Here is a 27,957-nt window from a genome sequence, read left to right on the forward strand (position 1 = left end):
GTCGAGCATTTTTGAACTAAATTACTCATCTTGGTTGGTTATTTAGTTATTTGCTCCGAAAGTTTTCTTTTATCGAGCAACACATTTGACAATTAAATTGATTACGTCTGTGATTAGTTTGATTGTGTTTTCTAATTAGATTAATTATAGGTTCTCTTGTAATTAGTCTAGTTGAGTATTCATATTTTCCACAAGTCCTTGTGTTGAGTATATGAACGGCTATAATAATCATGCTCTATTGGTTAATGTAGTCTTATATTCCGTAAGGTTTTCCTCATTTTGAGTATGTGAACGATTAAGTTAGTCATCTCCGCATGATTACCTTAGTCGTAGCTCCGTAAGTTTACTTATGTTGAGCACAATCAATTAAATTGATCACTTTTGTGGTTTGATTTAGTTGTGTATTCCAATTAAATTAATCATGGGTTTACTTGTGATTAATTTGATTGAGTTTTGGATATAGAAAATCATTCCTATGGTTTTTGGTGTCCAATTAAAAATCCTTCTTTTCTTTCGAAATTAAGGTCGCTCTTGTTGTTCTTTCGGGAATGACATCAAATGGGGGAGAGTTCTTTTGAACTTGTGTTTAATGGTAATATCTTGCGGGGTGTGCGGCTGTGGAATTTTATAGGGGTTATCTTGTATCTTAAAACTCCTTGATGAATGCATTTAGCTTCGGCTTTATGATTGCATCTAAATTAAGTTGGTATGTATTTTTTCTTTTAGTCTATGAAACGTCTCTTCTCGGGAAATTTCATTAGGATCCCGTTCTTGTACCTTTGTCAATTTTATTGACAAAAAGGGGGAGAATTAATGTGTAGTTCTACTACATATACATATGATTTTCGGATCATTGTGTAAGGGGGAGTGGTTTCCATGTGAGATGAAGTATTGACTAAGGGGGAGTGATACATATCACCGTAGTATTATTGTTAAAGTCGTGATGCAATTGGACTTTGATGTTACATAGTAATACTGTCACTGTATAATGGTGATCGAGAATCTCGATTTCTCTCATTGTTATAGCTACGGATCTTCAACAACGGTGATGCTAAACTTACAACCTTTGGGATCATTAGAGTACTTGGAAGGACGAAGATTTCAGGGAACGTTGAAGATTAGACTATGGAATAGGAGCCACTAAAGTTTATCTTTTTTGTATTCCATATGTATTAATAGTTTTGTCACTAAAATTGACAAAGGGAAAGATTGTTAGAGCATAGCTCGGTCGACCTCGCATGCGTTGCTATATCAAGCATGTTTGTCAATGTTAGTGATCAAAAGTATGAGTCTTGATTTCTAATCTACATAACTAAGTCTCGGACTAGGATATAAAAATGTAGTTGAATTTTATCATATTTTCAGCCCACTATTGCCTTTAAAAGCTATTTTAATATTATTTAACATAGCCGAATTTTTAGCACCGAATTAGTATCTGAAAAACGAATTATACACGTACGTATGCCGTTCCATGTTATTCCCGAATCACGAATCGCTGACCGAATTTTGACCGGATTTTATTTTTACGAATCCGTATAATACTCGTATGTATGCCGTTCCGTACGTATGTCGTATCCGGAATTGCTAACTACCTATAAATAAGTTCGCTCTCCAATTTTTCATGTAATCGCACGTGGTAAACATTCGTTTGCGTCCCAATATCTCTCACTTTAGAAGCTCTCGTGAATTTTGAAAGAGAGTTTAGACTGAATCCCACACCTCTCTTCCAATCTCAGGCAATAAGAGTGATTTCCCTCCGCGACGAACATACTTTTATCCTTTAAAGAGCTTAAGGTTTTAATCCAAGTTCCACATTCCTTTAAGAAACCCTAGAAGAAAACAATGGAGGAAAATCAGAACGGTAAAGAAAGTTTGACAGTGCTTGAAATTGAAGAAGAACCAATAGTTGGTCCTGCTCCCCCTCCTCCTCGTCCTCGCAAACGTCCCCTGCAGTTCGAACAAACTTATCTTGATTCTTTGCCCTCTGCTAATATGTGAGTTGTATTTATTATTCTGTTTATTAATTTTTTGTGTTTGATAATTGGATGTTTGAAAGTTAGGGTTTTAACTTCGTGGAATTAGGGTTTTAGATCCGCGAACTGTTACTTCATCCAATTTACAGTATTAACATCTCTACAATGACTGAACTTAAAAAGAAAATTCTTACAATGTATGAAGTATGAACCACGATGAATATTTTGTATCTACAGGTATGAAAAAAGCTTTATGCATCGCGATGTAGTCACACACGTGGCTGTGTCACAGGCAGAGTTTTTAATAACTGGAAGTGCTGACGGTAAGTTTGTTTCAATCGTTCAGTGTGTCTCTTTGGGTTTATTTCCGTTATCAAACTGAATTTGGACTAAAATCCTGATGATTTGGAAGCAATTGATTATCGAATTAGCATTAGTAGTTGCTTTCACTCTGACCTTTATTAAACTTTTCAGGTCATTTGAAGTTTTGGAAGAAAAAACCAATTGGCATCGAGTTTGCTAAGCATTTCAGATCTCACCTTGGACCTATTGAAGGTTTAGCCGTGAGTGTCCCTCCCATACGCTTAAACTCTAGCCAATTCTTGATTAATGTTTTTTTGCTTCTTGAGTGGCTTCTTTATCGTATTTCAAACTCTAGAATTTCACATTCCAGTTTATGCTCGCTGGGTTTCGTCCTGCTTCATGGTGCTCGTAGTTGATAAAATTTTAGTGTCAACAGTAAGATAGATCCTGTGCGCATGTGCAGTTTCTCTTCTATATAATTATTTCTTAGCCCTCTACTAAGTGAAGTTGTGCTGGCGCTTCTTTATGCTATTTTTGTAGCCTTGTTTATTAGAACGATAACTAGTATAAAACACAACAATAAAAATCGTGTTAGGCATAATTTTGTGTGTAATATTTCTTCTGCACTCAATTCATGATTTAGTGGCAGTCATCAACCATGACCTGGTTCAGCAATGCAGGTTAGCGCAGATGGCTTACTTTGTTGTACAATTTCAAATGACAAATCGGTGAAGATATACGATGTCGTAAACTATGATATGATGGTCATGATACGCCTACCCTTTGTACCCGGTACAGTTGAATGGGTTTACAAGCAAGGAGACGTCAAAGCTAAGCTTGCCATTAGTGATCGCAACTCCCCGTTTGTTCATATATACGATGCACGTTCTGGTACAAATGAGCCAATCATCTCTAAAGAGGTTTGCTACTTTTCTTCCAGTTAGATTTTCAAACTTGAACTTGTTAGATCTGCTTATGTTTTGATCTTGAGACTGTTTTTATTTTGCCTGTATGTGATTATGTAGATACACATGGGCCCAGTAAAAGTTATGAAGTACAACCAGATCTTTGACACAGTAATATCTGCAGACGAGAAGGGAATCATTGAATACTGGTGCCCTGCTACCCTGCAGTTCCCGGAAGATAGGTATGTTATTTGAAAGAAATGCTAGTTAGTGTATAAGGATCTGCCAACTATTTTTCCTAGAGCTATTGCTTCTTTCTGAGTAAATTTCTTGTTAGTTACAGAACTATCTCGTCTGTGATTGTGATTTTGTTACCTCTTACGGTTGATATTAGTGTGTAATATGCCATTACATTTTGCAGAGTGAGTTTCAAACTGAAGAGTGACACCAGTCTCTTTGAAGTTGTGAAGTCCAAAACATTTGTTTCTGCAATTGAGGTACAATATATTTCTGATATTTGTGGTTAGAAAGTCAACTCTCAGAACCATATGGGTTCGGTGCCTAAAATTTCCTACTTTTTGTATTTGCGACTGAGGTGTTAATCTTTATCTTTGTAGGTTAGCCCTGACGGCAAGCAATTCGCCATTACATCTCCTGATCGTAAAATACGTGTGTTTTATTTTCGAAGTGGTAAGCTTCGGCGACAGTATGATGAGTCCCTGGAGGTAATAATGCTTTTCACTTCAAACCAGTTCTTTTTGACAGTTCGCCTTTTGAGACTTCTAATAAGTTTTTGCTACTCATTTAGGCAGCACAAGAACTCCAAAGGGCCGATGTTCCTCTCTATAGGTTGGAAGCCATTGATTTTGGACGAAGAATAGCAGTTGAGAAGGAAATAGAAAAAACGGAAAATGTGCCTCAACCAAATGCGATCTTTGATGAGAGCTCTAACTTCCTCATATATGCAACACTTCTTGGCATTAAGGCAAGGCTTACAGAATTGTTGTTCTCACATGTGCAAAATAGTTAATGTTTGCCAGTACTAATATTGATGTTTCATTATGTTAATTGTGTATGCACAGGTGGTAAATTTGCAGACAAATAAAGTTGCTCGAATTCTTGGAAAGGTTGAGAACAATGATAGATTTTTAAAAATTGCTTTGTATCAAGGTGACAGAAACAGTAAAAAGGTGAGAAAAATTCCCGCGGCTGCAGCTAATGTCAACGAGGGCAAAGATCCTTTGACAGACCCCACTCTTCTTTGCTGCGCTTTCAAGAAACACAGGATCTATTTATTCAGGTATTGGAAAGATTCTCCTTTATATCCTGCGCGCAATATGATTTGCTGTCAGTTTTCCACAACTACCACCAGTAGACATCTATATTCCCTTAAAAACTTATGAAATCTATATGATATCATTATATTGATTTAATTGTGATGTCGATCAATGTCGATGCTAGGATGTGTAGCAAAACTTCTAGACAATCCGAAACTTAATGTAGATTTCCTTTTTTCATTTTTGTTATTAATCATGAATATTTGAGTCCTTCCACCAGTCTAAACAAATTCCGACTGTCGTGGTTTGGGTTATTCAGTCGAAGAGAACCAGAAGAACCGGAAGACACAACTAAGGGAAGGGATGTATTTAATGAAAAGCCCCCTGCTGACGAGCTTTTGGCTGCTTCCGATATAGGAAAATCTGTTACAACATCTCTTCCTGAGAATGTGGTAGGTCCACTTCTTTTGTTTCACACTATGGTGGTCATACTCCTTTTACTTAGTTTTGGTTCTATACTTACGGTTTATCCATGTTTTGGCCTTTTGAATCAGATCATGCACACATCACTTGGTGATATTCACATTAAACTGTACCCAGAAGAATGTCCCAAAACTGTGGAGAACTTCACCACTCACTGCCGCAATGGTTATTACGATAATCTCATTTTCCACCGGGTTATCAAAGGCTTCATGATACAGACAGGAGATCCTCTGGGAGATGGCACTGGTGGGCAGTCTATTTGGGGTAGGGAGTTTGAGGATGAATTCCACAAAAGGTAACTTCTATTGCTGATTGGCATGGTAAAAGCCAGTTACAAATTTAAATTGGGTTTCCTCTAGGGTCATCTGAAAAGCTTATTTTGCAAAGTTCTCTTTTATTTCCTCCGTCTCAGGTTGTTTTCTTAACCTGTCCATTCTAGCACCAGGTTCTCATTTGTCAGGAAGCTTACATATGAGAAATGGTTACTTTTTGTAATTTGCAGTTTGAGGCACGACAGACCTTTTACACTGTCCATGGCAAATGCGGGGCAAAACACCAACGGCTCTCAGTTCTTTATAACCACTGTGGCAACGCCATGGCTGGATAATAAGCACACTGTATTCGGTAGAGTTGTGAAGGGAATGGACGTAGTACAGGTACAAAATTTTATTTGCTTGCAAACATCAAGTTAATTACTGAGCCAAATATCAAGTCTTTGAATCTTAATCGCTACTCACTATATACAGGGCATAGAGAAGGTGAAGACAAACAAGCAAGACAAACCCTACCAAGATATTAAAATATTGAATGTGACTATCCCCAAGTGAAGCTTTTCCTTCTTAAGAAAATGAATTGGCAGAATATGTTTCAGTTGTTATCCTGTTAAATTTTTGGATATTTGTTTTCAGTAATGAACACTAATTCAATTTTGTAAACACCACTATATTTCTCATTACCTTTAAAGAAATTATGATTTCCAATGAATGTAGAAATCTGAGAACATGTAAACATTTTGTATGATAGGCAAAAAAAAAAATTGTTTTTCACCTTAGTAACATCAGTAAAACCAGATCATGGTGTGCTAAAAGTGAGCAAAAAAACACAAATATTAAAGTCTCTTCCTTCCAGCAGCACTTCTTAGTTCTAGGTCGGAAGAATTGGTCTCAGCTTTGAAAAATACGGTAGGGTTTTTCTAACAACCACCACTCACATTAATGTTTCTAGAACATGTGAACCTAATAACGCATACATGGACTCGTGGCGACCTGGTTGACGTTAGCAGGCACCCGTCATTGCTGTCGTAAGATTCTTTCCACACTATTGAAAATGATGATAGCCAACTCAACGGCTTGATACATTCTACTCCAACAATCTCATTCGAGAAACAAAATTATCGGGATCGTATCGGGGCAGATACACAGTCAGCAACTAATCAGCGGTGGATACAGCTACCACGTGTTTAGAAAAGAGCTATTTTACTAGTCACTCTGAGAAGATCATCAGCCAATGGTGCACTGAGTCGTACTAATATAAATACATAACCAATCCCTTCCACTTTTTTCGCTAGCACACACACAAACAACTCTCTCCCCCAAAGCATTCTCGATCGAAAACAAAGAAATTAAAAGATATTTTTTTCTGAATTTTAAATGGCGGAAAAGCATTTCAAGTATGTAATTGTTGGTGGTGGTGTTTCTGCTGTAAGTTTACAATCCTCCTCCTTCAATCTCTCTTTTGATCGATCTGATAAGCTTTAATTTACTTTTGTTTGTTTTCTTAATTATTTGCGGCGCTTTATCATCTTACAACTTTTGATTACTGGATCTGGTTTTACTTTGTTTCGTTTCTGACTGTTATCATGTAGAGGACGCAATGATATTTTCCTCTGGTTTTTTTTTTGGGTAAGTTTCTTTGTAATTTTTTATAATGATTGTTTGATTATGTGATTTAACAGGGATATGCAGCTAAAGAATTTGCTGCTCAAGGTCTTAATGCTGGTGAATTGGCTATTATCTCCAAAGAGGCGGTATGGATTCCATTATTATCTTTCTTTAGAAGAATATGTTTGTGTTTTTGTTGATATTGATTTCCAGAGATTTCGCCTATACTCGTGTTCACTGAAATTTTGAAACATGAAGTTGTTTGCTTTCTCCAATAGTTAAGAAACTAAACGACTACTACAAGTCAACAGATGCTATTAGGTCAGGTTAAACTGTGGATATGACTTATGAGTTTGATATGTTCTACCTTAACATGGTTACTTTTAATGTTTCAGGTAGCTCCTTATGAACGTCCAGCTCTTAGCAAGGCCTACCTTTTTCCTGAATGTAAGTTATGCAGTCATTTATAACAGATCCTTCTATGGCCGATCGTTGCTCTTCATAAATTGTTGTGCTATGTGCACGTATGATAAGCTTCTGATGTGCAAATGTCTCTGCTGGTAAAAATAGAGGTGTTTAGGATGCAAATTAAGCTATACAATATGTATATCTGTGTAGGATCTTTTCTAGTTGCTTCTTTTTCTCCAAAGCAATGAAATTGGGATGTTGTTTCCTCCTACAAAGGTGATGTACTAAAAATGAATTTTGTGGTTTTGCAGCACCTGCCAGACTTCCAGGTTTCCATGTCTGTGTTGGTAGCGGGGGCGAGAGGCAACTTCCCGAGTGGTATACTCAGAAAGGTAATATTTTTTCCCAGTAGTTAATGCTATCTAAACTGTTATTGAGATGAGAAAATACTTTATCTGTCGTTTGCGCAGATGGGATTTTGAAAACCTACCTTTATTCTGTTGAGTGTTGACCATGTGTATTATCTTTTGTTAAGTATTTTCATTGATTTCAAAATGGTTGTTTGCAGGCATCGAGTTGATCCTTAACACCGAAATAGTGAAGGCTGATCTTGCTTCCCAGACTTTAACTAGTGCAGCTGGAGCAACCTTCAAGTATGATGTATTGCTCATTGCTACTGGTTCCGCAGTATGTATCTTCTCTGCTAAGACTTCACTTTGTTCTTAATTTTTTTTCCGTAAGTAATGATAGTCCTAATAAACATTTCAATTCTTACCAATATATGGCCATTTTAAACCTGTCTAGGCTAAATTCTTTCCATGAAAAGTAGTTAATGGTTTTCTGCTTTGCAGGTTATTAGGTTGACTGACTTTGGCGTTCAAGGTGCTGATGCCAAGAACATCTTCTATTTGAGAGAAGTTGATGATGCCGACAAACTATATGAAGTTATCAAGTCAAAGACAAACGGCAAAGCTGTAATTGTTGGAGGAGGATACATTGGTCTTGAGCTTTCTGCGGTGTTGAAAATGAACAACATGGATGTTACTATGGTTTACCCCGAGCCATGGTGCAGTAAGTCCCAGCTCACTAATACTGCTCACTTGCTTTCTTCAATGTCTAGTGAAATTAAATGAAAGGAAAAAACAAAAACTAGAGAAATTCCGTGGAATTAATTTGATTGCCTCTCTGCCCATCCTACACATTTCTGCTCTCTTGTTTATATGTAATTCTGACTTAGTCTTACTTTTCTTTGCAGTGCCTCGTCTCTTTACTGCTGAAATAGCCAATTTTTATGAGGGTTACTATACTAAGAAAGGAGTCAATATTATTAAAGGAACTGTTGCAGTTGGATTTGATTCTGACGCCAATGGAGAGGTATATTACCAATTATTCGAGCAGCAATTAAATTACAAGGAGTTATGATATTAAATTTACCTATTGCTATCTCACCTTTTTTCAGGTAAAGACGGTAAAACTGAAGGATGGAAGAGTGCTGGATGCTGACATTGTAGTCGTCGGTGTTGGTGGAAGACCTCTTACAGCACTATTCAAGGGCCAGGTTGAAGAGGAGAAAGGTGGACTCAAGGTTAGTTTGATTGTTTCCCCTGATTCTATTAATATACAGTAGTTTACTGAGAATTTCTTACAGGCAGGAGCTTGCTTCAGTGCCTATCTTATTTAACATTTTTGCTTGACCATAATCTTATTTGCATATGCATTCATGTCTGTTTTGCCATTAAATTAAGTAAAAAATCATCTTATCTGTAGTTTTTAGACCAATTGCTGAAGAGTATGCTCTTTTCTTCTTTGACAGACTGACACTTTTTTTAAAACAAGTGTTCCTAATGTATACGCTGTGGGTGATGTCGCTACCTTCCCAATGAAATTGTACAATGAGATGAGAAGAGTTGAGCATGTTGATCATGCCAGGAAGTCAGCAGAGCAAGCTGTGAAGGTTAGATTTCTTTCGGTGACGGCTTGTCCTGAAGTTTGAACTTATTTTTCGTTTTTCCGTTATTTTAGCAGCTGCTGTTTTGCCATAAACAAACACTATCTCTGTCTACAGTGACGAAACTATTCCTAATGTTTTGCTAAGTTTGGTGCTATTAACCCATCTAAACATTGTTATTTTATGCAGGCTATCAAGGCCGCCGAAGAAGGGAAGACCACAGCAGAGTACGACTACCTCCCCTACTTCTACTCGCGTTCATTTGATCTGTCGTGGCAATTCTACGGTGACAATGTTGGGGAAACCGTATTGTTTGGTGATAATGACCCTTCATCAGCAACACACAAATTCGGAACCTACTGGATCAAAGAAGGAAAGGTGATTGGGGCATTCTTTGAGAGTGGAACACCAGAAGAGAACAAGGCTCTGGCTAAGGTTGCTAGGGCTCAACCTTTGGTTGAGAATGTTGATCAACTTACCACAGAAGGTATTATGTTTGCATGTAAGATTTGAAAAGAATAATCACCAAGTCCCTGAAGATGATATTAGACTACTATGTTTGTGAGTAAGAAATAGTATTATTGTGTTCAAATAATAAGGACTTCTGTGTTCTAACTTTTGCTTTGTAACTTTCGTTGATTCAATTATAAAATTGCTTTAAACTTTGAAATGATCATCTATACGGGTTTAGTAGCAAGATTAGCGGTAACAGTACATATAGTCGAATGTAAATACTAAAGAGGTCACAGTCCCAGCAAGGTGGTATTTGAAAACCATCCACAAGCTTTTTTTTTTCTATACATGGCGTTAGTCAATGGTGATCTGTAGAGAGATGAAAAGACTTTTTGTGCAAGAGATCCGAGACTCTGTGAGTTTATAGACTTTCTAAGTGATTTTTATTTAGTCTCGATTATTTAGCGTTGCATTTTTAGGGGCTACTCAAAAGGAACTAGGGGCCAACAATAAGACAAAATAGGGTCATTCAAACCTAAATAGAGTTCATGCCTTATCAATTTTTTTTCGTAATGACAAAATTGCCCTTCAATAATCGGAAGTTAAACAACAATTCGGTAGTTTTTTTTTTCCTTCGAATTTTGGTGCGACCGTAAATTGTGTTAATTAAACTTCCGAATGTATAGTGTCCCTAAAATGAGATTTCTCAAAAATCCTTCAATTTCCGAATTTTGATATTACCATAATCGGTAGTGAATTTAACTTCCGAATGTATATTGGTCCCAAAATGAGATTTTGCCTAAATCCTTTAATTCTCTAACTTTGTTACTACCACAATCGGTAGTAAATTATGTTACTTTAACCTCCGAATTCAATTTTTGAATTTTGGTACTACCATAATCGGTAGTAAATTTAACTTCCGAATAAATACTGGCCTCAAAATGAGTTTTTGAAAAAAAAACCTTAATTTTTCAAATTTTGGAATTATAACAATCGGAAGTAAGGTAAGTGAACTCAACTTCCGATTATATAGTAGCATTTTGAAATGAGAATTACCATATTCGGTAGTATTAAAAGTTAATAAAACTACCGATTATATACTGGCCCCAAAATGAGTTTTTGGAAAAAAACCTTAATTTCCAAATTTTGGAATTATAACAATCGGAAGTAAGGTAAGTGAACGTAACTTCCGATTATATAGTGGCATTTTGAAATGAGATTTACCATATTCGGTAGTATGTTAAGTTAATTAAACTTCCGATTATATATTGACCCCAAAATGAGTTTTTGAAAAAAATTCTTCAATTTTCGAATTCTGGTACTACCATAATCAGTAGTTAATTGTCTTCATTATCTACCGATTGTGATTAATTTTTAGTACAAAAAAATTGAATTTTTTGAATCAAGAACAATGGGTAGATAACAATCATTTTATCTACCGATTCTGGTTGATGTTCATCGTTTCTTAAGAACATCATCCATAATCGGTAGGTAAAATAGATTATTATATACCGATTACGTTTCTGCTGCTGTAAATCCAAGAACATCACCCATAATCGGTAGGTAAAATAGATTGTTACCTACCGATTATGTTTCTGCTACTGCAAATCCAACAAAATTTCGGATCAAATTTTTGATTTCAAGTAATCAAATTCTAATTTTGGATCACAACTACTATCATTTGTTCGTTTAACTCTTTTTTTTTTTTTTTTGTTGTTCTAAGTTTCAACTTTAATGTTTATAAATTTTGGATTTTAATTTTAAACAATCAATCGTAAAATTTGTTTGATCAACGATCTTTGGTTTCAATCAAAATTAAAACGATGATTTTTTTTCAATTGATAGAAAAGAGAAGAAGAAAAGGAATGATATGATTATGAAAATAAAGGATATAGATTTAGATTTAGTATAAAGGTGAAGGACAATATAGACAATTCTCTATTTTTAAGACACCCCTTAACCCTCTTCAATAGTTGGGAATAAATGAATGGCCCCTAATTCCTTTTGAGTGGCCCCTAGAAATGCTAGGTTATTTAGGATGCCTTTTTTCTTTTTGCATAAAAGACAATGTACACCTACATGCAACAAATTACAAAGTCATTTTACATAACTCAATACATGAAAATAAAAATTATGGATATGTTCATCAACCAAAAATTAAAATGAACACGGAGATCGTAATCTCTCAATCATATGGGGTTTGGTTATTTGGTACACTATTCTATTTATATGGGTACAATTATAGCGTATTTGGTTATTAATGTTGCTCAGTTGATATTTAATCCTTAATATAAAAAATAAATTTCAAAATATCGCCTGAACATTTTAATCAATATTGTAGCGGAAATGTAGGGAAGGCAAAGCGGCAGAGAGTTTCTATTGCATCAGTAGGGTTACATGGATACAATAACATATATACATGGAAAGGCAAACCCGAGTCGGGCCGCACATCTATGGGCCCTACAACACTTCCCATTGTACGGTCCAACATGCAGTGCTTCACATAGTGCTTCGAATGTCGTTCTTTCCTTGATGACTTGTGCCGAAATCAATTGCCTCATTAAAACTTTGACAAGGAAAAACCCAGTGGGACAAAGCCTTGGTACAACTCTTCACATGTTGTCTCGTATTTTACATGTAGTTCATTACATGCAATACGATCTTCAAACATCGACTAGTCTAAGTTAATTGCCTCGTTAAAAATTCGTCAGGGAAACCCAAAAGGACAAAAACTGAACTAAAGAAAAAGAGTACAATATTACGCAAACGTAGAACATACTTAGACTCGAATATGTTGCCTCATTAAAACCTTGACAAGGAAAACCCAGTGGGACAAAACCTTGACGAAGGGAAAAGAGTACAACGTGAAAGATGCAAGTAAAGGTGATCCGTTGCAGATGATCAGCTTGCTCCGTTGAAGTTGACTAGTTGCTTCACAACTCCTAAGGCAGAAAATGCTCGTGGGAAAGACAATAGCCTTAGCTAGAAAATTACATTCCCGGTATTTGTTGTTGTCTCATTAAAATCCTTGCCGAGTAACAAAACCCTGTAGGAAAAAGCAACCTCGGTGAAAGAAAATAGTTCAACACACTATTAGATGCTCCCCTTGATGTCAGACAATTATCATTAGTCTAATGCAGTCAGAAGAAGTTTATCACACTTTACTTTGGTGACTTGAATGTTTATAAGACCTTGTTGTTGACTCTGGAAGTTACGTTGCTTAACAAACTATCGCGTTTCATTTCTTTGATTTAGATATTTTCAGTAATATCAACGCGATCTTTATGTCTTCAACGTTCAACATACTTGATGCTTTTAGTGTTGTCTCGCTAAAAACCTTGTCGAGTAACAAAACCCTTTGGGAAAAACTATTCTCGATCGAAGGGAAAAATAGTACGACACAACTTCAATTTCGAAGTAAATTATGTCAACATCATATCCTTTGATCATCTCCCTGATGTCGGCTGATTAAAAGATTTTTCGGTGGTTGTAGTAATGAGGTTCAAACTCTAAGATTTGTGAAGGTGAAGGATTTTTAGATTTATAAAAATTATATACAAATATAGACAAATTGGTAGAGAGTTACTGGGACTAAAGATTCGGCCATTTTTCATTTTCAAGTGGTTCAGAATTTAATTCTAGGCGATTATAGTTCAAAACAAAACAAATATTACTCTAGTTTATTGCCAAGATAGATTTTATAAAATATTACTTGTATTTTCTTAAGCATGGAATATCAAAAATCCCTAGGAAGCATACTCATCAAATGAAATCACAAGTAATTAATTTAAAATCTTATTTCAATTAAAAATGTTGCAAAAGTAAATAAAGAATTAATTTAAATTACCACATGGATGAAACACGGCCTCCTCCGTCGTCCAGTGTTGGGTTTAGCTCATCATGGTGAAAAACCTCTCAAAATATTTCATTGATGCTCAAAAGTGTTTTACAATGAAGAGAAGATAAGTAAATGTTCTAAAACAGAATTCTGCGACCCACAGAAGGCGTCCAGAATCAACGACAGATGAGGTGCTGTTGTCGTTGAAACTACGACCCACAGACGACAGTCGATTTCACTGTTGAGAACGACTGCTGCTGCGAGTCCGTTCTTCGTGTTCTTCAGGCGTGTTAATGGAAGCAGCAGCAGAGGTAACTTCTCTGCAACTCCTCCTGCGCCTCTCTGCTCGCCTCCAAACCTCCCCAAACTCTCGACAGCCTCTCTAGTACTCCCAGGGAACATATTTATACACCTACAGCTCGTTGAATCTCCCTCAATTACTCCATATAATTCTCTTTAACTCGGCAGTAAAAAAAATATTCTTGGGAATATTTTCTTTCCATTCTTGCTCTGGTACGCATAGATTTCCATCCTGGTCACTCTAGAAGTGTTTAAACACGACCCACAACGTTGCTAGAGCCCTCATGCATGAGAAGAACACGCTCAAATCTTCTCCAATCCCGTGTCCAACCCGTGTTTCCCTGTTTTGCTTCCGTGAATTGTCCAGCTAATTATGGCCAAATTTGATCGAACCAAAAGCCCAAAAAGTGTTCCTTAACCTATATCACATCTTCCTACCAAGTTTGAGCCATTGAATCGCACCACAACACCTTCATTTTGTCGATTGAAATTCTGCCAGTTGATGAACCAATTTTCCCGCCAAAAAGTTTATTTGAATTTGAGAAGAAGGTGCCCCTTATCCAGAGTGCTGGGGTGCGAATAGTAATTTGGGTGGAAATAGTAATTTTGGGGTGGAAATATAATTTTTCTGGGATCCTCCGGTACATTTCTGGGACGTTTCCGGTGCATTTCTGGGGTGCATTTCTCCGGGGTGTAAAACATTACTTATTGAGCAACTCTTTCTACACAAGGGGTATTTCTCCAAAAACACCTAAACAAACATAAAAACACCACAATAAGCAAAAATGGATACTAACAAAATACACAAAAGAGATGAAAATAGACACATAAATGCGTCTATCAAATACCCCCAAACTTATTATTTGCTAGTCCTCGAGCAAAATTTATTCTTGAAAAGTGACCGAGTTAATCTCGGGTGGGTTTATCAGAGGTGTACCCACAAAAACCAATACTCCAGACCCTAGCTATCTACGAAAAATCTTGGAAAGCACTAAAGAACCTCCTTGGTTGGCATACTTATTAATTACAGGAGGAAGTACCCTGACGCGAAATTCCAATTGATGTATACGAGTTTGCACTCAAGCATACTAAAATTCATATAAGTGACAGAGCTCTACTAAGATAGTTTCACGATGGACATCATACTCGGAGTCAGACTAATCACATGAAAAGATTAAGAAGATGGAAAGAAAAATGTAGATGGTTGAAAAGCGAACGGTGTTTCCCATATCTGTCTGAAGGCCTCTTCCAAGATGAACCTAACCTAAATGACTGAATACCGGTCTGACTAATATTAACACACTGGCATATACAAGGGAACCAGTGGTCAATAACTTAAATCTAGATCAACAAACTGGCAAATACAAGGGAACCAGCAGTTGACTACACATAACAATAACCATTTTTTTTTATTTATATATTTTTTTTATTATTAACGGCATGAATAGATCTTTTGGATCCAAGCGCATGCTTCTTGTCAGCAGATTACACGATAGTTCCCACGGGTCCTGCATTCCACGCTTGCTTAGGCGACGGAAACAGGGAGAACACACGCATATTGCTATCCAAGTGTTAATACTTATTCCGATTGGTCTAACTGGTCCGGTCTAATTTTTTTTTTTTTTTTTTTGAAAAGGTAACTCAGTCACTCTATTTCACCCTAGCAAAGGTAACAACTTGAATCGTGTGCCCCACCAAATCACTTGAAATAAAAGAAAACTAAAAATAGAAAGTGAAAAGGACTCGACGAGATATGGCGAAACTATCATGTTATTTCTAACACCTGAGCTCTGTGCTTTTATGAATAGACTCTATAGATGTTTCCATCTAGTCAGATTGGTCCCTCAACTCCTAAAACAAAAATGTTTCCATCCACTTAGATTGGTTAGTGCTATCCTTAATAGGCGTAAATTTCTAGGCTCTGGAGTTTATTTATTACGCAACTAAAAAGTTTCTCCCCATACCCCCAAACTTAAATCTAACATTGTCCTCAATGTTCTAAAGATAAAATTAAAAACATGAACAAGGAGAAACGGTTACTATTTGAAGTAAAAGATTTATTGAAGGATATTACCGTGTTGCGTGAGATTGGGTTACCTCCCAAGAAGTGCTAAGTTTAAAGTCTTCAGCCAGACTAAGAAAGGTTTAATCTCCTCGAATCATATAGCAATAGCCGAAATAATTGTGGGTTATCGAAACCAAATAGAGCTATCACAAGTAAAAGGAATCTGCAACAAGCCAAGAAAATGAACATGTACTGCATACCCTTATCTAGTTTCCTGATTAAGATACCTATGTCCCATTGTGGTTCAGGTTCAGGTTCTATGAAAGGATCTTGATAGAAAATTTTCATTGGATGCACTTCCTCATAGCTAAGATCCAACAGTTCAGGTTTAAAAGTCTGGAAAAACTCAATTAAAAATAATAACAACCTGAATAAATGGGGATCCTTAAAGTCAATCAGATTTGACTTACACAGTTGACCACAAAGAGAGTGGTGGTCTTCCTTAAACAGATGTGTCGACCCTAATCTCCTAAAGTAATTAGGTTTAGTCTCAAAACTTAATAATTGACACATCTGAAATTTATATGTTCCCACAATTGGTAGAAAAGTATTTGGTGGGAAAACAAAGTCAATCTGGGTATCATATCCTGGGCAAACCACATCAACCAGAGGATGGGTTTCTAACGACTGAAATTCTTCCTGGACATCATGAGGTTCGGGAAAACGAGTATGAAGATAATCTTGTAAGATGGTTGAGGCATTGATGTCAAGTCCCAAGTAAGGGATCTTTCTAAGAGTTAAAGTACACGGAGAATGATGATTACCCCCAAACTTAGAGTCTTCAGTGTCTCTAGATAGACTGGTCACAACTTCCCTAATTTCTATGTCATCAGATTCTTGAAAATGGGCAATTGATTTTTCTAAGTTGTAATCTTGTGGGTGATTCTCAGGATAAACCGGTTCCTCTAAACCACCATCATATAAAGGATTATGAGAAAAAGTTTCTAGTAAAGGCTCATTAACTAAGGTGTTAATCATAGTTACTTCCTCCGATCCACTAATAAGTTCATCAAATAATGGATTGTCCAATACTATGTAGGCTAAAGGATCATGAACTACATCGTCTAAAAAGGTGGTATCCCTAATCAAATCCTCGTCCTTTTGAATAGGTGAATAATCATAAAAATTATTTGGATTTGAACTAGAAATAATATAATCACTATAAAGCTCAATTGGATTAATAGATTCCTGATCACTATGCCTACATATTTCAGATTCTTCATTACTACTATTCTCATCATCATCATTATAATAGCATGAAAATGATCGAACCTTATCAAAACAAGTAGTGTTACCAATTCTAACCTCGTCCTCTAAATTAGGCAAATATTCACTATTGATATCAAGGGTAGAATTAGAAACCCTATTTTGGAAATTTAGATTATTTCGAGCAGCATTAGCTAACTGTTCATTTTCTGCCTCTAAACGTGCTTGAATTTCACTGAGCATAACACTTATATGTTCACAAGTCTCATTGAATATCTTAGACCGTTGTGTACTCTCTTCTCTTGAACTATCTGCACGTTCATACTCCCTTCGAATTTGTTGGTAGGTTTCTTCTAGAGATTGAACAGGTTTATAAATGTCATAATCAGGACTAGTTTTTAAGTAATTTTCCAAAAACGCATGACTAGTACTATAATATTCCTGATTTTCTTGCTCGTAAGACCAATTCGTGTGTGGATAGTAATTGGGCTCACTATGGTATGAACCATAACCTTGAAAAGGTTGGCGTTCCCAACTACTATTCCCACCATGGTCATAAAACTGATGATGTCCATATTCAAATTCAGGTCGATACTCATTGTATTGGCTTCTATCATACCAGTTCGACATTCTTAATTGCAAGGGAATTCTACACAACCACAAACAAAGCCGACTCGACTCCACCAAAACAAACCTAAAGATTTCTAGCAAACAAAAAGCATGATGGCTCCACTTAGATTGTTTCTAGACCAGCTTCTATCTTTCGAAAGGGAATTCGTTGCAATTTGAGCAAACCCCTCTGGAATCAATCCGAGTCAAAGTAAGTTGAATTGAGGCGAGGGAAGCTCAGTGGAGCTTTGATACCCAAGGCCTCACCGCTATCACAAGGCGGCGCAGTCACGCATTCAACTCACAGAAACCATCATGAACTTTGGAGTTTGCTTAAAGAGCAACCAATATTTTTCGAACGAGTTTCCTATTAAGCTCGTTACCCTATCGGTCTCGTTCTATTCCAAATTTTAAAGCTTAGGTTCGCGTTCGGTTTCGTTTTCCTAAGGCGGGCAAGAAGGAACGGTGATGAAATCCGAACCCTTATCTTGTTTAGGCCAGGCCTTGCCCTTTACTAGGAAAATAAAGACAGTCCGGTTCGTCCTCAAACAATTATCACCTTAAGGCAGACAGTAACCCGCTTGCAGGAGATTCGCGGGTGTTTCGATTGGACTTACCTCCCGTACCAGACGGGCGATGAACCGTTGTCGTCGACTCGGGCCACGACTCCTATGCCGTGTGCGAACCCGAGGGGCCGAGACGATATAGTAATCGTCGTCCTTCCCTGCACACAGTTTATATAATAATTTTTTTTTTTTTATAATAATACCCTTCCGTAGGGTTAAAAAAAAAATAAAGTCCAATTTTTCAAAGTCCAAAGTCCAAAATAAATAAAAAAAAAATTACAGTTTTCCTCACACACTCTAAAAAAAATTAAAAATTAAATCCTAAAATTGTCCTTTTTTTTTTCTCTTTTCGCTTTAAGGTTTTTCCTCTCCAAGTCCTTAGTTTTCACTTTGAACCTGCAAAATAAAGACAAAAAGAAACGTAAAAAGGAACAAACAATTCTAAAAAAAAATAATAATAATAATAAACCTAAAGAAAATTCTACCTAAGCACAAATCCGCGTCGGCGGCGCCATTTGATTAAAGATTTTTCGGTGGTTGTAGTAATAAAGGTTCGAACTCTAAGATTTGTGAAGGTGAAGGATTTTTAGATTTATAAAAATTATATACAAATATAGACAAATTGGTAGAGAGTACTGGGACTAATGATTCGGCCAATTTTCATCAAGGGCTCAGAATTTATTCTACATAATCAAAACAAAACAAATATTAACTCTATTTTGCCAAGTAGATTTTAAAATATTGATTGTAGTCTAAGCATGATATCAAAACCCTAGCCAAGCATACTCATCAAATTAAATCACAACCAATTAATTCAAATCTTATTTCAATTAAATTTGCAAAAGTAAAAAGAATTAATTTAAATTACCACATGGATGAAACACGGCCTCCTCCGTCGTCCCAGTGTTGGGTTTAGCTCATCATGGTGAAAAACCTCTCAAAATATTTCATTGATGCTCAAAAGTGTTTTACAATGAAGAGAAAGATAAGTAAATGTTCTAAAACAGAATTCTGCGACCCACAGAAGGCGTCCAGAATCAACGACAGAGCTGAGGTGCTGTTGTCGTTGAAGAACTACGACCCACAGACGACAGTCGATTTCACTGTTGAAGAACGACTGCTGCTGCGAGTCCGTTCTTCGTGTTCTTCAGGCGTGTTAATGGGCAGCAGCAGCAGCAGGTAACTTCTCTGCAACTCCTCCTGCGCCTCTCTGCTCGCCTCCAAACCTCCCCAAACTCTCGACAGACTCTCTATTACTCCCATGGAACATATTTATACACCTACAGCTCGTTGAATCTCCCTCAATTACTCCATATAATTCTCTTTAACTCGGCAGTAAAGAAAAATATTCTTGGGAATATTTTCTTTCCATTCTTGCTCTGGTACGCATAGATTTCCATCCTGGTCACTCTAGAAGTGTTTAAACACGACCCACAACGTTGCTAGAGCCCTCATGCATGAGAAGAACACGCTCAAATCTTCTCCAATCCCGTGTCCAACCCGTGTTTCCCTGTTTTGCTTCCGTGAATTGTCCAGCTAATTATGGCCAAATTTGATCAAACCAAAAGCCCAAAAAGTGTTCCTTAACCTATATCACATCTTCCTACCAAGTTTTAGCCATTGAATCGCACCACAACACCTTCATTTTGTCGATTGAAATTCTGCCAGTTGATGAACCAATTTTCCCGCCAAAAAGTTTATTTGAATTTGAGAAGAAGGTGCCCCTTATCCAGAGTGCTGGGGTGCGAATAGTAATTTGGGTGGAAATAGTAATTTTGGGGTGGAAATAATAATTTTTCTGGGATCCTCCGGGACATTTCTGGGACGTTTCCGGTGCATTTCTGGGGTGCATTTCTCCAGGGTGTAAAACATTACTTATTGAGCAACTCTTTCTACACAAGGGGTATTTCTCCAAAAACACCTAAACAAACATAAAAACACCACAATAAGCAAAAATGGATACTAACAAAATACACAAAAGAGATGAAAATAGACACATAAATGCGTCTATCATCGGCATCTCCCCCTGATTACTTTCAGAGTTATTCCAGATTGTTCCTTTAGTCATGTACTTTTTCGAAACTGAATATCGGTAATGACCTATAAAATAGTCTACAGTATCTCCCCTGATTACTTTCGTTGGAGAAGAGATTATTGTTCCTTTTATAATCAACAAATTTTGGATTGCACTTTCATTAGCATTCCTCTTAATGTCTTTACAGGGATAAAATAAATTTATGTCAATGGTTACTTTTAAGTACATGATTACATTGTACCATTCCAATGACGTTGCGTTGGCGTTGAGCTATATCTAGATAACAAGTTCCCTGAGGATGCAAAATTTTATCGAGTACATTATTATACTAAGTACAAAAATGCGTCTATTGTACTTAGATATGGGAATTTCATCTCTTAACACATCTTTGTCATCTTCCTTTAGACGAAATGGTCACTTACTTACATTTGAACCTCGACTAATCATGAGAGTGCTATCAGGATGCATGTCTTTGTTAAATTTCCTGACAATTTTAGAAAAATCCAAACTGGTGGGATAATATACCACAAGCTCAGTATTCGATCGAGCTTTCCCCAGATTTTTCATCTCAAATTCAGATTTCAAATAGCTTTTAAGGTCTCTTATTACCTCAAGAGTACCCATCATGTCTGTACCATCGACATAGATAGCTACAATTACAAATCATGAACTTTCTTGTGAATATGCAAGGAAATATAACTTACTTGTCTATCCCCTCCAAATCAAATAGCCACTTAGACGGGTATACCACATCCGCCTGATTGCTTCAATCTATAACTGAGCGTCATATCTAACTGTAAACGCACTCTGTGGTTTAGAGTCACTTGATTTGGGAAACAAAAGATTATCAATTACTTTTGTAAATATCTGCTATCTCTTGATTCTTTTAGAGATACGTAACAACCACATACATATATTGCATTTCAAGTCCTTTTGAAATTACCAAGCTAACTAAGTAGCAGAACGTCATAACGTTCATTACAAGAGAACAATTCCAGGGCTTTGTGAGAAACCTCGCGCCACTAGGCGAGTCTTGATACTTTGAGACTTCGTTCTTCCCACTGTGCTCTATGAAAAATAATCATGTATGTCCATAGGCTTTACACTTGGTTGGTTAGCACTACCACACCAAATACTTGTATATTTGTCAAAGAACTAAGTTCTACATGGATTGTGTAGGCCAAATATGCTCTTTGTTGACATTAAACAATAAGAAGCATGGTTCGATCTCTTCGTGCTCTGTTTTCTTGAGCAACTATATATATAAAACCATCATTAATATGCTCGCACGATCTTTTCGTTGACTCGTGTGCGTTCTCATAATCCTTTAGGATTCATTGTTCTCTGAAATCGTTAAACTTCAGAGCGTCCTCGAGTTTGATTCATGGACATATTTAGAGACAATATTATGAGATGATATAAATAAGTTGTGCCTTACTCACCTACTTCCTTTCTAGGTGAGGATTGATCGAACCAAGTAGTCTCTCCAACTTCCTCTATGGAGCCACGGCCTCAACCACACTTCCACTAAGTGTAGTTGCAACACCTTAGTATATGGTGTATATCCCTTATTTGAGGATTCGTAACCTTGCAGGTAGGTTTGCAGCTGGTATGTGTGATCTTATCACTTTAATGACATCAATGTACATTCTGAAAATCGATTATTCTTTGTCACTTCACATTAACATTTGTGGAGTATAAAAATCAATATGAGACACAGTGGGAACACACCATGACAATTCATGTCGTTCCCTTAGAAAATATTTTTTCTTATCTCCCCCTAACGACGGGAAAACTGTCTCATTAAAGTGATAACTCGCAAATCTAGCAGTAAGAGATCTCCTGCCAAATTTTTTAAAATGCGGATAATTGTTGGGAACTCCATTTCCAACATAACTACTTAACAGTTTTGAAGACCCGTCATAGTACGATGCGGGATCGTAATGGCACATATATAGTGCAACCAAAAAATACGTAAGAACACAAATGTCAGGCTTAAATCCATTTACCAACTGGTACGCATAAAATGTTGACTAATATTGGATTCTAAAACGAATTAAGTAAAACTGCGTTAATATTGCATATTCTCCAAGCAATTAAAGGTAGGTTTGTACGCATAACTATGCCTTAGGCACCATCTGTAACCTTTGATGATAGCCTTTGCGAGACCATGGGGTATAGGATGCTCCGCATTGATCCTATTAAACATTCAATAACCATCGAGTCCTTTTAATGTACACTCGCTCGCATTTACAAGGGGTGGTGAGCCCTTACATGTAAAATATGTGCTAGTAGTTTTCCAAACGAAAATTTCTTGAGAACTATAACTAGTCCATAATGTCAAAACATTCACCAGAGCCATAAGTCACTTTAATGGTCCGCATTCTGCATGATATTTTTCTAAAGTCACCTCGTTTTCTTTGTAATATGGAATTTTTTACCATTTGCATCTTAGGATCGTCTCGATTCTGTTTTACTGAAGACTTTGTAAAAATGAGTGATATGCTTTCTTACCTAAAAGCATAATAGGAAGGGGGGTTGTACATCTGGTACTTTAGAAAACACTTATTGAGAGATATTCCGTCACTCGCATTCAGTCAATATTTTTCCCATTATCTCGTCCACTAAAACACAGTGATGTACGTATGATTCCTTTAAAAATGAAACATCATGTCACAATCAAAATGCCTTTATGGTTATGTCAAAGCCTTTATGAGTCAATTCCCAACATTTCATCGTCGGAGTCAATATGGATTCAATAATCCAAATACTATAGTGATTTACATTTCACTAGATTGACTCATTAGTTTCTCTAAGATATATGAACTTACAAATATATTAGAGACTAAAAATATGAAATCAATTACATTCTCATCATTGTGAGTTTCTATATTTACTTGCATGGGTCTCCTTGGAATTTAACAAGGTGATTAGCTCTCGGTACATATAAAGCTTTTGTGACTTTTAATCTTTGTTCCATCTTGGAAACAAAATTTGAGCATTGCTTCGCTCGATGATCCAATCATCGTAGTCACATTATAAAGAATTAGTTCAAAAACTAGTGTATATTCCTTAAATTAGTGGGAGAAAACCACTATCAGTTAGACATTGAGTCGTGAGAGATTTAATAAGTGGTGTGGCCTTATTGCGCAACAAAAGTGGAATTTAACTCAAGTACTTTAGATTGAATATATGTTACGTTTCAGGGGGATAATATTTTTTTATCCAAATATATCTCAAGTGCATTAGAAAATTTATGTCTCATGGGAATGATGTACTTTCCATTCCGTAACCGCGGACACTGGATCTAGTTTAATTAAATAATCAATTGGCCAGGCAAAATTCTTTTTGTCATTATAGTTGATGTCAAAAGTATTACCCTCCTATGTAAATTGGTTACTATTATGGTACCCGCAATACGTTGCTTGTACTAATACCGGTAAGAATATTCATTCCCAACTCTTTAGAGAGAGCTAGAATTACATCTTAGCTTCATCCCATATTCTTGATACATGTACGCTGGTGTCATTACTGATGGAGGAAAAAGTACATCTTTGTCTCATGATAGATATGTCCCTTTTCACATGCTTTATATGAGTCAGTACGTATAACCCTCTCATTACTTTGGGGTTCTTTCCATTTTCAGTTTTGCTACATTTACCTTAATTTGAGAAATTTCTTTATCTCAACAGGCCAAGAGAATCTCACTACACATGTCAACCACTTACTTTAGGTTAAATATATAACTAAAGATAGTTCTCTTGTTGTCATACTTCAACATATACTGGTTCGTTAGTATCATGGATGAAGTAGAGAAATGGAAATTTTCTGACTTATATCTTCCTTTGTGAGTTCTTCCACAAAAATTGGAATACATGCGATTTTATTTGCAACGTATTTTGAAAATACCGACTCTTTAATAGTTGAGCAAGTGGATTACATACCACAGAACATTCAAATTTAGGGATAAAATATCATGTACGCATCATGGTGTTCAAGTACTTCTAAACCTCAAATGAATACATGGGAATCGATTTGGTACAACCAATTGAACAAGAAAATACCATCCAACTATAACCAATATCATATTCAAGAGAACAAAATAATATTAAGACCAAAATTCTTAGTGATCGAGATCAACAATCATAATTTAAATTGACCGTTTATACGGTATGGAATTATCTTAAGACAAAGATAAAAAATAGAACTAGACGTGCTCTAGAAAATAAAATAAAATAATAAGTCCATCAAATATTCATGTTCGATTAGTTACTTACCTTCCTCAAGCTTTGGTTTCCACTATCTATGTATAGACAAAACCAGAACGCTCATGTGGCTTGGTCGCGCACAAGCTGGAACAGGACGCCACATGCTGGCACACCACCAGGAACCAGAACGGGATAGGCAGAGACAGGATAATACAACCCTGGGAACCAGAATGGGACAGGATCGCTGGATCCGGAACGGGACAGGACAGGAACTGGTTGGACCGGGCATAAAATTCTTTTCCTTCCACGTACTTTCTTTCTTCACGTAATAGGAAACGCTAACCTACGGAAGCATAAGACCTTCTTTTTTTTTCTTTTAAGAAACGCTAACGTACATGAGCAACACAAATGTACATGAGCAGGACCATTTTTTCCTTCAAGAAACGAGGGTTTCTTTGTACATCAGCAAAAGATTTTCTTTTCTACAACTGAGAGTTTCTTTTCCCTCTTTTCCGTGGATTGCAACCGACCTAACTAGCTACAAAACCAAGATTGTTGATCTCGGAAATCAGTCTATGCTGATAGATATCTCGAGATACCGATTGATGAAAACCCGAGATTTTTTTTTTAGCTTTCTCTAGCGGTAGGGAAGAGCTCGTGATGATGACGTATTGTAGTGGAAATGTAGGGAAGGAAAAGAGGCAGAGAGTTTCTATTGATTAGCATCAGTAGGGTTACATGGATACAATAACATATATATACATGGAAAGGAAAACCCTAATCGGGCCACACATCTATGGGCCGTAGGCCCTACAACAATCAAGCTTTTTATGGTGTATTTTAGCATCAAGTTTCTGAAAATCTCTCAAAGTTTTAAATCATTGATTTCAAAATCTAAACGATTTCCATATTGATGACTAAAGTTGATGAAAACCTTTCTGACTCGGTCTGGCTTCAGGTGCCTTGCAACAACAAAGAACTCTAAGATTTGACCAAGTTTTTATCCATAACAAATACTCTCAGAGATTTTATAGGAGTCCTGATCGACTTATAAACGATTTGGAAATAAAATTTTGATATGAGCGATTTTTGACAGGGACCTAAGAGTCAAATGAGAAATTGATGTTTGTCTTTTCTATTAACATTTTTTAACATATGAGCACTCTAATTATGTAAAGAAAATATTTTCTGATCCGAAAATCACATTGAAAAGAAAAAAACGACAACTTCTCCTCAGAAAATATCTCTATTTTTAATAATTAGATTTTTACTTATTTTAATTAAACATAACTACTTTCGAAGATCAAACAACCGTCTAGCTCATTTATTTGCTTGGATATGTCTTATTCATCAAGATTGGATATTTCGATAATCCTTGTTTTGGTTTGATTTTTTTACCAAAAGAGTTTATTGATATGAACAAAAGATCTTTTACTTTGCTTCATCACTGATCAAATGATTTATTTGATTGATCTGTAAATGAGTTGGTTGATAGAACATATATAATACATCGTTATTTCAGGTTACCATCGGAAGGAGTTGAATGCAAAAGTCTTCACAGCGGTTGAACAACTCAAGATAGTGGACTTTGTCTTGAGATTCACTTGGGATGGCCAGATTGGTTGTAGGCGTAGAAACCGAGTAGTTTACTTGGTCTTAGCCATACGAAGTTGTGGCAGTAGATTTGTGTAGCGACTTAATTATGAGAGTATTCAAAACTATATTAGGTCCCGAGATTTTTCTGACATGTAATTTTCTCATTAACACAATGTTGTATGTATGTGTTATTTATTTTACTTCTAAATTATATTGTTTGCATTTATAATTAAATTAAATATACTTATACATTAATAACTTCTTGGTAAAGATCCATAAGTAGCCAGAAAAAAACTTCGACTATTGTTAGAGAATAGCTCGGTCAACCTCGCATGCGTTTCTATATCAAGCATGTTTGTCAATGTTAGTGATCAAAACTATAAAGTCTTGATTTCTATCCTATTAGCTAAGTCTCGGAGTGGATAGGAAAAGTGTAGTTGAGATCAAGGACTTCATGGTGATTCAACGACAACGACGAAGATCTATACCAAGGAACCGTGGAACTTCATCAACAAAAAGGTATGTGAAGACTTGAACTTATCTATCACTCGAAAGTCTATCTATTCTTCTCCTGCTTCTTATGAGACAAAAGTCGTATGCTATATAGACTAGATCATATACACTTGATATTTCGATATGAGTATTCATTGCTTATCTTTTACTCTAAATCATGTGTTGGTAAAGCGTTTCGCTTTGATCAGGTTTATCTTCACCTAGTGACGAAAGTCATGAAAGTTTCGATCACTTTGGAAATTGCTCTGACGAGAAAGGTCTGTTGTTCTTCACGACTGAATATCGCCCTCTGAGAATGTTTCAATGATTGAAATGAGAGTTTAGATTATATAACCATGTATTCCTTGAACCGAAGTTTTCAAACTTTGTTGATCAAGAGAAATCGGTAGGATTGTGGAATTGGCTTGCCAAGTCCGCGAACCCAGTTTGCAGACTCAGTCCGCGAACTGACGGAAGTTATCGACCGAGAATTTATACTGGGATTTCCAAAAATCGTTTGTGTGCTAAGTCCGCTAACCCAGTCAGCGAACTGGCGGAAGTTCTCGACCCGAGAATTTCTGCTGAGTTTGGAAAACTCAACCGATTAACTTAAGTCCGCGAACTTGTTTGTGAACTTAAGAGGTTATGATCTAAAGATGTGATCTGAACATGAAACATTAATTATTAAGGAATGCTTTATGCAAACCGTGGCTATAATGTTCATGAGCCGATTCTAATCGAATCGAATCATCTTTGTTTCAATTGTGTCTTGTATAGTTACATAAGATCTCATAGCAATTGAACAACTCTTAACTAGTTCATTTGAGTCAATTGAACTAGTTATGGTGAAGAAGAACATGATTAATATGAGATGCTCATATGGTTGACCTTTTGGGTTATCATGTTGAACCAACATACGTGTACTTGTTTGGGCATGGTTTTCTCAAACCCAGTAAACGTGTACCCAAGTGTGTGTGACAAGCTATGTCTTTCGATCTAACGGTTGAGAGATATTGGTTTGAATCTAAATCAGGTTTTCATCTAACAGTGGATAGAGTTTACTTTGTACCTAAGGCAAAACCCTGATTTGAAAGGCTATATAAAGGATACATCTAGCATTGAGCAAACCTAATCCCCACACGTATGTGTCCTACTAGTGCTCTCGCTAGAGTCGATCTCCATTAACTCTTGAGTTTATTCTCTAAACTCGAGTTAACGACTTAAAGACTTCGTTGGGATTGTGAAGCCAGACCGATACTACTTTTATCGTAGTTGTGTGATCTGATCTTGCATCTTCTATCGTACGAGTACAATCGATTGATTGACTTGAGATCGTGAGAGTTCTCCGATAGGCAAGATAAAGAAGTCACAAACATCTTCGTCTCACTGTTTGTGATTCCTCGATAATCCGC

General features: G+C 36.4%; 2 protein-coding genes across 3 annotated transcripts; both read left to right on the forward strand.

Annotated features, from left to right (window-relative positions):
- Positions 1-1,643: 1,643 nt before the first annotated feature.
- LOC113313975 (peptidyl-prolyl cis-trans isomerase CYP71-like) lies at positions 1,644-5,878 on the forward strand. 2 transcript variants are annotated; one of them, XM_026562748.1, is made up of 13 exons: positions 1,644-1,994; positions 2,211-2,296; positions 2,448-2,536; positions 2,957-3,196; positions 3,302-3,423; positions 3,603-3,678; positions 3,799-3,906; positions 3,990-4,166; positions 4,264-4,481; positions 4,739-4,910; positions 5,013-5,236; positions 5,444-5,597; positions 5,688-5,878. In XM_026562748.1, exons 1-13 carry the CDS (start codon positions 1,843-1,845, stop codon positions 5,766-5,768), a joined length of 1,899 nt encoding a protein of 632 aa, XP_026418533.1. In that variant the 5' UTR covers positions 1,644-1,842; the 3' UTR covers positions 5,769-5,878. The 2 variants fall into 2 exon arrangements, with proteins under 2 accessions (XP_026418533.1, XP_026418534.1); XM_026562749.1 differs by having other exon boundaries at positions 1,843-1,994; positions 4,778-4,910.
- A 606-nt stretch (positions 5,879-6,484) lies between these two features.
- LOC113310213 (monodehydroascorbate reductase-like) lies at positions 6,485-9,853 on the forward strand. The gene is made up of 10 exons (XM_026558811.1): positions 6,485-6,641; positions 6,896-6,967; positions 7,217-7,268; positions 7,541-7,621; positions 7,798-7,916; positions 8,081-8,300; positions 8,485-8,603; positions 8,689-8,814; positions 9,043-9,183; positions 9,367-9,853. Exons 1-10 carry the CDS (start codon positions 6,591-6,593, stop codon positions 9,688-9,690), a joined length of 1,305 nt encoding a protein of 434 aa, XP_026414596.1. The 5' UTR covers positions 6,485-6,590; the 3' UTR covers positions 9,691-9,853.
- The last annotated feature ends 18,104 nt before the right edge of the window (positions 9,854-27,957 follow it).

This window comes from Papaver somniferum, chromosome 9 (genome assembly GCF_003573695.1).
Source record: "Papaver somniferum cultivar HN1 chromosome 9, ASM357369v1, whole genome shotgun sequence".
Lineage (NCBI taxonomy): Eukaryota > Viridiplantae > Streptophyta > Magnoliopsida > Ranunculales > Papaveraceae > Papaver > Papaver somniferum.